This window comes from Echinops telfairi, unplaced genomic scaffold (assembly GCF_000313985.2).
Source record: "Echinops telfairi isolate 266 unplaced genomic scaffold, ASM31398v2 ScPeMD7_25;HRSCAF=90, whole genome shotgun sequence".
Lineage (NCBI taxonomy): Eukaryota > Metazoa > Chordata > Mammalia > Afrosoricida > Tenrecidae > Echinops > Echinops telfairi.
The window spans coordinates 21,214,114-21,225,068 of NW_022103922.1; the positions used below are offsets into that span (position 1 = coordinate 21,214,114).

The following is a 10,955-nucleotide window of genomic DNA, read 5'->3' on the forward strand; positions in this document are numbered from 1 at the left end:
TATGAATAAATAAAATAATCAAAATGACCAAAATGTCTCCCTAGTGAAATTGATTCTGCTAGGGATTGGGCTCCAAGGAAATCTGTGCCTAGAAGCAACAGCACGGGCCCCAGTGAAATCTCCAACACTTTGCTTGGTAACTCCCTTGCTGCTGTACCTTCTGTGACAATTTTCTTGCAGGGTGCGACAACTGAAACCTTGAGATGTTCAACTTCTTTCTTCTGTTCTTCTCATTTTAAATCATAGAAGTCCATTTGGCCAGACGCATTTGGGGAAGGGATATTTTTTATTATCTTACTCACTTTAGCTCCCTAATTTCTATCTGACTCACAAGGAGTAGACTGTCTTACTCCCCTGTCTCTAGCGGGCAGGGCATGGCTCCTTCAAGGCGTTTTTCCTGCTGTCAAACCATTGTCTCTGGAGGTATGTTTATTTCCTTCTCCAGTCCACGCAGCGTCTTTCCCCTGCACTCATCTGTCCTTATAAGGAGTGAGGTTGCACTCGGAGCTGTTATAATAGAACAAATACATCAAACTTTCTATAATGAACGCTATACCAGCTAAGAGTCCAAATCTCAGTGCTCTCCGATCAACTCCATTTTTATCTCACATCTGATATGGGTCCACATGAATTTCTGTTAGAGTAATTCACTTTCCCCTAGTGAGGTATAGCTTATTAGATATGAGATTTATATTAAAACTTGTAATAAAACTCTTTGAAATAACCCACATTTACTTAGCACACTTGCCTAAAGCAAATGTTACATGATCGATGGATTTGAGAAACCCTGCTCTTTCTTTGTTCTACTCAAGCATTCCTGCAAGCAGCCACCAGGTCCACATCTCCAAGTTCATTGTCCAAGGACTGGATGAACAGGTTCTCTTGTCTCCTGCTCAGAAGCGGCATTCTTTAGACATTAAGGGGAAAACCCAATGCGATGATTTCCATGCTATGGTTTCTTCCCTGTATACTAGCCATATGACTCTGGCTACTCAACAAGGAATCCTTGCTATATGCTGGTTACGTTCTACCTCCCCATTATGATTCAAGCATACAGTCCAAGGAAATGAAAAAAATTGCCACCAAAACTTAATAATCGGCTAGGAGACAAACCTGTCCAGTGGTCACCTGTGTTAGCCAATAACAGAACAAGTGGGTTTTGAACAGAATAACTAGAAGTGCAATACACGTCATAATACTAGAGATGTGAGTGATTTATATACTTTGTATCTATCGCTTTCATATTTTCAAATTAATAAATGTTTAAAAAGCTGAGCAAAAAAAAGTTATATCAGAACCACACAAGTTAAAGGTTTCTATATTAATCAGCAGGCAAAGACCTGACCAACAGTCACCGCGCTGCCTAGGACTACAGGCACAGAGATGGAGGTCAGAGAAGGATTGCCTACGATGACCAGAGTGGTCACTTCCAAGAAAGACCTCCTCTGGGATTTCCGCTTACATATCATACCCTTATTTTGGTGTGCCCTAACTATACCATGATATAAACCACCTTTTCATCAGAAAGGTAGATAGCTCCTTTATTTTTTACTCCAAGAAGTAGCTGATTTAAATGGTTCATCCAGGCAGAATGGAGAAGCTGAGAAACAAAAACCAAACCTCATCCTCTTAGCAGGCATGCATTAGCAAGACCGTCTCATGTCCAGAGAGAGAATCAACTCACATGTCTAAGACCATGCCACTTGGAATAGCATATGGCTCCTTGGCCCCTATTAGGATAATATGGGATTTATTTATTTATTTCCTCAAAGGCTGTATTTTAAAATGTCTACATTTCTTTCTTTCCTCTAATGCTGCATTTTAACATGTCATCATTCATTCAACACTTATACTGTTTTTGTTATGTGCCAATGACCATACCCCTACCATGAAGGAGGCCATACTCGGAAGAAAGGGAAGAGTCCCTTCCAGTAGAAGGTGCTCTGGGACATGATAAAGCTGTGTTCTGAGAAGCAGATAGTTTTGGAAACTTCAGATTGCAAAGGTTTTCTGTGAAAGGTACAATTCTAAATGAAAATTAAAAACAAGATATTAGCACATTTAAGGAAGAGCATAAGTACTGGCCAAGAAAATAGTACGTGGGCTTGGGTTTGCTGTGGTCCAAAATGTATGGTCTGTGTATACTTCGAGAGCAGGGAAATTGCACCATGAGACGAAGGTCGGCATTGAAGGCGTTTACTTGGGGGTGGGTTCTGGGGTCAAACTTGAGGGAAGAGAAGGTGGGAAGATTGAGCAGAAATTGAGCTATACTGAAGCCACAAAAGGGCCTTAGCCCTGCACAGAGGGAGCTCTGAAACTGGCCTGGTCCTTCAGACGTGGAGTGGAAGGCTAGAACCTTCTTAACTCCACATGATCCAGTCGTTGGCTATGTGCAGCCCCAAGAGAAGGGTGAGAAATTTGGGGCTAAAGGACTCGGAGGAAATTCCAAGAAAGGGCTTGAAATAGGAAGGCAGACTTATTTATTGATTTTAAGGAATACGTTCATGTGATTGTCGAGGTGGACAAGTCCAAAATCCAGTAGACCACAAGTCCAGGAGGCCACAGGTATGGCGGAGAATATAGGGACATATATCCAAGGAAATTGTACAGCAGGCAGGCGGCAAAGTTCTGCAAATGTCTTAACCATCACCATAGACCTTGGGGGAATGACTCAGTAGACTTGGGGATTTAGGACCAGTCTCTGGGGACAACTAATTGGCAGACAACCAATTTTGGTGAGTAGTGGCTGAGGTCTTCAAATCTCATAAAGGGCCACTCAGATGCCACTACGTATGGGTCTCTCCTTTCCTGGAGCAAAGAAGTGCAAAGAAAATCAGAGACTCAAGGAAACAATTAGTCTGCAGGCCTCCTGGACCACATGAAACACAACTTCTACTACCCAGAAACCATAAAGACGAGGGTGGAGGAGGCCCACCCGCATTGTGGGAGGTAAGCCGTTTTACTTAAAGCCAATTACTTTATATGTTAATCACAAACAAATACTGTCACAGTAACATCTAGACCAGTGCTCGACCACATCCTGGGCATCGAAGCTTAGTCAGCTTGACACCTGAGGAAAGCATCCCACAACTCTTCCTTTTGATTTTCCTGCAGCCAGGCATCCAGGTCCCTCTAAGTTAGAATCGTTTAGGGGTGGGCACATTACAATTTTCTTCACTCTTGTACTTCTACCTTGCAAATGATTTCTACATTGGAATACATCTGGAAAACATTTTCTTCAAAGTAAATTCCCATAGAAAATAAGGATTTAAAGAGAGAAAAATTCCGAGTAAGTCAGAGTTTCTGGCTTATCTGACTATGTTGTTCTTGGTGCTAGTCACAAAATTAGGTCCTAAATGTGATAAACCAAGTTTGGGGTAAATAGGGACGAACGGATTTTGGATATATTTTGTTTGAGGTTTCTATGCAACAGTGAAATATCTAGGAGGCATTTTGATAATGAGAGCATGGAGTTTAAGGGACAAGTTCATATTTGCTGCATAAATATGGGGGTCATTTTTGCATCTGGGTCGTTGATATCTGGGCATAGATGATTATCTTCAGAGGCGGGGCAAAAGAACTTGGGGAGTAAGCCATAGAGAATTCTTGCCGCATCATTTACTGTGAAGAAAGTTATTTTACCTGTGAAACCTTGTTGCCTTTATCTGGGAAAAGGCAAGAATCACAGAAAGCATCTTGCAGGGTGGTCTTGAGAATTCAGTAATATGGTATGTGAAGTATTTGGTTCTCAAAAGTCCCTGGTAGAAGGAAGAACAAACACAATCAGAGTCTAAGGACCATGAAAAGAGTGACGCATGGCAACTTTTTCCTCCTCCTTCAGCTTCAAGGTTTCCTTCTGAACTTGACGATAAGCAGGTCAATCAGAGGGCCTGCTCCTGAAGCTGGTAACGACTTCCTCCTATCAGCTCCAACTCAGCTCTGCGTCCACGCCCCTTTTCCACGATTGCCTCGCTCTCAGCGCCGGCTCAGCTTCTGCCCATCCCTCTAACCAAACAGGGAAGCCGCAGACAACACTGAATACACGGACTGATACCCTCGTTGAACGAACTGAAAAGGAACCAAGGTAGATTTAGGAAAACCACCAAGCCTTGGCTACTTCAGTTTCTCTGCCCCTCAGGTGTCCCACGGTGATGGCTGAGAGCTCCGGTCGCCAGCAGCTTCTAGGAACAGGAATGCTCTGTCCTACAAGACGGGGGTGCTCTCCCCTCCGATCAGCACCCTCCGGCCATCCCTCCCAAGCGCAGGCTAGCTCGGTCCCTGGTCCTCCTCTCCCCTCAACCCCACCCCTCCACCCTGGCATCGCTCTTGTTAAATGATTGGGAATTCATTATTCTAATTTGGAACATTCGCAAGGCTCAAAATCAAGAGGAAAAACTGACTGCGTCCGCCACGCTGATCTCCTTGCGTCCCCTCCCCTCGAATTCCTTGCACAATCAACACTTATTTCTTACCTATGATTTCTTATAGATTGTGTATGAATTCACAAGAAAATATAACATTTTGCATTCTCAACCCTGATAAACCTCATTCCACACCTACTGTTAATGCCCGTCTTGTCGATTGGTATTTTTTTACTCAGCACAGGCAGAGCCTGGTCATTCTTTTTGCCCACTTTCCTTTAGGTTTTCCAATGAGAAGAACTAGGGTGGTGGTTTGTCTTTTGAAAATGTAAACAACGTTGTCATAAATAACACAATACCTAAGTCATTTCACACTTGTACAAACATTCCATTAGGATACATGTCTAGACCTAGAATGCAAGAATCCAAGGACAGATGCATCTGTCATTTAGAGAGCACCAAGTTGCCTCCCCAGGATGGTGCCAATTTCCACTGCTCAGGCAAGTTATAAGAGTATCCCTCCCAAGAATCAGCCAGGGTGCAGTATAACACTGACAAAATACACCGCATTCCTCTAGTTCTTTAATGCTTCCTCCCTACCACTATCATGATCTCAGGTCTACCTTATAAATGCTGATAGACTGGAGTATGTACATTGGTACAGATAAGAGCTCTCAACACAAGGATTCCAGGACAGATAAACCCCTCAGGAACAACAAGGGGAGTATTGATACCATGAGGGTAGGGGCAGGAGGTTGGGAGGGGGAGAAAGGGGGAACTGATCACAAGGTTGGATATATAAATCCCCCCTCCCCAGGGGTATGAATAATTGAAAGGTGGGTAAAGGGAGATAACAGACAGTGTAAAATATGAAATAACAACAACAATATATGATTGATCAGGGATTCAGGAGGGTGGTGGAGGGAGGGGAAAAAAGAGGACCTGATACCAGTGGCTCACATGGAAAAAAAATTTTTGAAAATGACTATGGCAGCATATGTACAAGTGTGCTTGGCACAATTGAATTATGGATTGTTCTGAGATATGCAAGAGCCCCCAATAAAATGATTAATAAAAAGAGTGCCCTTCCTCCCAAGCATCCAGAATAATTTTTTAATTGCTTATCCAAATGTGTGCGTTACCAGTATGATGGGTTGTAAATGGCACCTTACTCGGATTTAATGCATGTTTTAATTGCTCTGAGGTTGAACTTCAGTTCATATGGTTGTTTTCCCCTGGACACAGTCTGTTCATACCGTTGGGCAGATTTTCCCTGTGTCACCTGTGATGTAAATATCCAATGTATCCTTTAAAACCTTGGGATGCAAATGATGACTTGTCTTTTTTATTGCTTCTTCCAATTGTTCACCAAGAAGGAAATCAATAGAAAGGATGTTCTGAGCTAAGCAAAGTTTTGCTATTTTGGAGTCATATTTCATTAGACCTCCCTCACTAACTTTTAGGATAATATAGCCACTTGAGGAACCACATACAAAATGTTAATGAGTCTACTTCAGTCCATTAGCAGCGTAAAGTAGATAGAAAATATCAACTGACCTTACAAAATAAAAACAATTGTGGTTGGTATCTTTAATCTTAAAACCAATAAAACCAATAAATAAATAAACACATAGCTGAAGCAATCCTACCTCCCTCTGACAAAAGCAATGAGAGCGATAGTGTCTGGAGAAGCCCTCTCAGACTTCATCTACCCTAGGCTCTGAAGGCCTGCAGTCCGATCATGTATCACCCGGTTCAAGGGTCCATTCCTTAGTTGCTCAGCTTTTCCGTGAGTCTGAAAACAAAGAACAGGCACCGATTAATTTCAACTCGGACAAGGAGCCAGGCGCAGCTGCTGTATTTCTGGTTTTCCAGGTAGTTATGGATCCTTCTAAAGTACATCTTAACCTGCAATCGAATGTTCTCAGTACCCAAGGTGTGACTCTTCTGGTCTGCTTCCAGCCCCATGACCGTCTCTACACGTTCCAGTTGTTGGTGAAGCTCAACGAGGAATTTCTCCACAAGGCTTTCATCCCAACTACTCAGAGACTGATCTGCCCCGAAAAGGTTGAAGATCTGCTGGAGCATCTCATGGAGAACAGCCGCTGCATGCCCTCTGCTGCATCGAGGAGGGTTTATGGCCTTCTGAGGGAGCAGGAAGTTTTCCCTGTGTGGCAGACACTGCCGAATCAAAGAAGTAGGCAACGTGCCCAAGAGCTTTAAGCTCTCTCTGTTCACTCTTCTTTGCTGGAAGTGCACTGGTTTCAGTTCTCGGGAGACGATCGTGAAGGAAGCCAGCAGCAGAAACACAAACGCAAGGAAGTGCTTGCTAATCATGGTGAAGGTCAAATATGCAACTTATCTCTGTGCAGACTTAAGACTTCGTAAAGCCCCAACTCTAGCACTAGTTGATTTTCATGTGTCTTGTTATCCCGGAAAGTGTCCTCTTTTATTGTTTTTGTTTTCTGATGTTGTCATTTCTCTAACATTAGCCTTGAGGTTTGCTTGCTCTCTCTTCATGTTTACAGATTCCCTACCATCCCTTCCTCCTTTCCCTATTGTGTTGACTGAGGAAGTAAGTATGAACTTGGTGCCCAGACAGTATACTTTCCTTGAGGCAATTATGGGCTAGTCATCCAATACCATTTTCTGTTGCCCTCACTGCTTGTTACACACAGTGCTTCACTCAATACAATGTGCTTTGTAAATATTTAGTGAAGCTTATTAAAGTTGCTTTTATCAAGATTAAGCTGTTCTTAAAAACAGTAGTCTTTCATGGATTAATACTTAGCAGTACCCACAAGACACTCATGCACAAGAATTCAAGTCCATATAGACTACTAATCTGGGCTGTTAACCAGAAGGTCAGAAGTTTGAAACCACCAGTTGGTCTTCAGGAGAAAGCTGCCTGTACAGAGGTCTCAGAAAGCCACAAGGGCAGTTCTGCCCTGTCCTCTAGGAAGGGTCCCTATGAGTCAGAATGGACCCCATGGCGGGGAGTTTGTTTGCGTGAGTAGAAATGGATTCATTTAAACATGTATTAGCAATCTTAAAATGTTTTATATCCTATCAAAGCAGTTAAGCTTATAAGGTTTTAGCCAAAGAAAAAGATCTGAAATAGTGAAAAAAAGATTAATAAAGGAAGTTTGTTACAACAGTATTACAATGGCAGACTATTAGAAATAACTTATAAATCCAACATCAGGAAAAGGGTTAGAGAAATGTTAGTATAGCTTCATAATGAATTGCTGTGTAATAATTTTAGGCTACATAATTCTATTTTTTCCATATATTTCTTGGAACGCTTTCCTATAAGCCCCCTTGAGATTAGGGACCGCTTGCTTATATTCCACATGATACCAATAATTGTGATAGTAAGCCAGTGTGAATATATTTACATCAATAAAATCTTTTGAATTGAAAATATCCAGGTTCACATTCCAAATCCTCCCGAATGTTCCCAACCCAACTTTCCAATTTTATTCGATTACTCTGCATGTAATCGAATTACATGCAACACATGAAAAAGTAATGTGTCATCATCCTTGGACACAACTAGTGCTCATCTCTCTATGTGCTTATCGATCCAGTCTTATTTACACGTCACCTGTGTCGCCCTATATCCCCAGTACCTGTCAGTGCAAGGACTACTTGCCCTTTAAGACCTGGAGCCTTTCCAGGGAGTTATATAATCTCTCCTCTTCTGGACCCCCTACAGCACTTTATATCTCCTTTAAGGCATTTTCTACTTCCGTCTTAGAGCTGGCTATTCATTTACCTGTCTTACAACCTTCCAAAATTTTAAGGGCCTTTTAAGGACACAGAGTCCCTCAAATGGCTAATCTGCCCAGCTGTTAATCCAATGTAGAGAGGCCTTAGAAGAAAAGCCTAGTGGTTTAATTCTGAATAAGACATCAAAACCCCAAAGTTATTGGGCTAGCTTTTATCGATATATTATCTAATATAATAACACAAGCACAAACAGCCAAAGACAAGATAAATAAATGTGACCTCATCAAAATTAAGCATTTTTTTCATTAAAAACTTTGCCAAATAGCTACTGATTGGGAGAATATCATCAGCTGGTAAGAATTTAATAAACAAAATATCTATAAAATGTCAATAATTTAACAATAAAAAGACAAACCACCTAATCATAAACTTGGCAAATAATTTGAATTACATTTAACCAAAGAGGACTTTCAAATGTCCACCAAACACATGCTCAATTTTATTAGTCACTAGAGAGCTACAAATCAGAACCATAATGATATACCATTTAATCTCCACAAAGGTGCTTGAAATAAAACATACCAAAAAAAAAAAAAAACACCCCAGAAAATAACACAGGTTTGCAAACGATGTGGGGAAATTGGAACCCTTAATCACTGCTGGTGGTAATGCAAAGTGGTACAACCATTGTGGAAAACAGTGTGCTGGGTCCTCAGAAAATTCAGACTAGAACTACCCTATAATCCAGCAACTCCACTCCTAGCTATATAACCCAAAGACTTAACTGCAGAGACTCAAACGGAGACTTGTAGACATGTACACCAATGTTCATTGTAACACCATAGTATTGAGTTTCAGTGTACAGTGGTGAAAACTCATACTGTAAGGGTTGCACAGATGATTCATCTAAATGCTGTCAATAGTTATTCACCTGTAAAAAATTGAACTGGCAAAAGTTGTGTGATAGATAGACTTACTATTATGACCTCCCAGGCCCCCCAATAGAAAAAGAATAATTACTGAGGCTGCTTATGTACAACCCCAAACCTCATAGGTTTGGGTTCTTTGGTTTAGAGATTTGGGGTCATGGTTTCATGGAACATCTACATGAACTGGCCCAATAAGGTGTTGAGTGTTCCTGATCTGCCTCCTATTTCATAGCAGTGACAGGTAAGGTTTGTGTCCACTTGGCTGGGCCAGGATTCCCAGTGGTTTGGTGGTTAAGACCTAGTAATCCTCCATGCTGAGATCTCAAGGGTGTGGCCTGCTTCCAACATAAGTAGATGCTGTGGAAAAGCTTGCTTGCTTTTCTTCCTTCTGGGTCTTGGATTAATTCAAGTCTGAAGCTACAAACTTAACTACCTGCCTCGGATTCATTTGCTCCTTGAGAAACAAGCCTGTTGTTTTCCTGCTGATCTTCGGCTCATCAACCCAAGTCAAGAGATGCCTCAGCTTAATCTCTGACTCACAGGCATGGAACTTGCCTGCTCTTACAATAATATATTTCTTTAGAAACCCAGCTTAATACAATAGTATGATGCAGGGCCTGTGATTTTAAAAGCTTGCCAACAGTCATTCGAGGCATTAAACATCGGATGCTCTATGCCTGGAGCCACAAAGGAGAGTCAGGAATAAGAGTAAGAAAGGGAAAATGTGCCTCCATAATAAACGCCTCCTCTACCTTAAGACCAGAAGGGATGATGCTTGGCTACCATTACCGGATATTTTGATCAAAGATTCTGTAGAATAATCCTGATCAAAAGGGAGGAAATGCAGAACAGAGTTCCAAATTCTCATAGAATTCAGATTTTTTGGAGTCATGGAGGCTGAATATACTCCTGAAATTACTGTCCTTAGCTCAGCTTTAAATTTTGAACCAAAAATATCCCCTGAAGTCATGTGAAATTAAGTAATAATTTTACTTAACTATTAAAAAATGTCTAACTTTAGCATTATGCTCTTTTAGTGGATTATATATCAGTCTTGTATCTATCTATCTATCTATCATATGAAATTGATAACAGAAGCTTGAAAGGTTAGATAGGAACCTTAGGGAGAAGTGAGCTTATGTTAACTGGGAGAAAAATAACTTTAAACAGAAGGGTGATAATCGATGCACAACTTGGCGCGTGTAATCACTGAATTGTACATGCAGAAACTGCTGAATTGGTGTCTGTTTTGGTGTGTGTCTTTCAACATCAAAACGACAAATACATTTTAAATTGTTCTGAAGAGAACTCTACGGAGCACAGTTCTACTCTGATGCACATGGGGCTGGTATGCGGTGGAGCTCATGGACGCCAACGACTTTTCTGGTGTTTTCCAGCTGCTGATGACCTCACCCACGGGGCCACCAGGGATCCTCCAAAGAGACATGGGTATGTACATGTATACATACATACTTAGTTGTGTGTGTGTGGTGGGGGAGGGGGAGTGGGCATGCATGATATTTAAAGCCTTGGAGAGGGCAAGGTTGAAAGCATGGGTTCTACTTGTCCAAACTGAAGCTAAGTATTAAGGAACATGCACTTCGTGTTTCTGTGACTTTAGAGGGAAGCAAGGGAACAGTGCAATCAAGATGAAAATAAGATGCTGTTTTAAGCATCAGAGTATGATAAAGTCTGAAAAAGAAAAAAAGCTAAAGAAATGAGTGGTGGTGACAGTCTAGCATTAGCAAGAAAGGGCTTTGTCAGTGGCTTCAATTTATTGCATGAATAAATACTCGTAGTTGGTCATTTTCCATCATTCATTTATTTACCATTATAACCAATCAACAAATGATCATCCTGTAACCCAAACCCAGATGCCCTCTGTGTGTTTAAACTATACATATCAAAGTGCTTTTAGTTGGTAGCAAGGCAT

The 10,955-nt window shown here is 41.4% G+C and overlaps 1 protein-coding gene across 1 annotated transcript; it reads right to left on the bottom strand.

The window, feature by feature from the left end:
* Nucleotides 1–6,131: 6,131 nt before the first annotated feature.
* Nucleotides 6,132–6,698, bottom strand: IFNE (interferon epsilon). The gene has a single exon (XM_004718030.2). The coding sequence runs from the start codon at nt 6,696–6,698 to the stop codon at nt 6,132–6,134; it is 567 nt and encodes a 188-aa protein (XP_004718087.2).
* Between the last annotated feature and the right edge of the window lie 4,257 nt (nt 6,699–10,955).

Coding starts and splice junctions, on each gene's coding strand:
- IFNE (XM_004718030.2), bottom strand. CDS start 6,698: ATGATTAGCAAGCACTTCCTTGCGTTTGTGTTTCTGCTGCTGGCTTCC.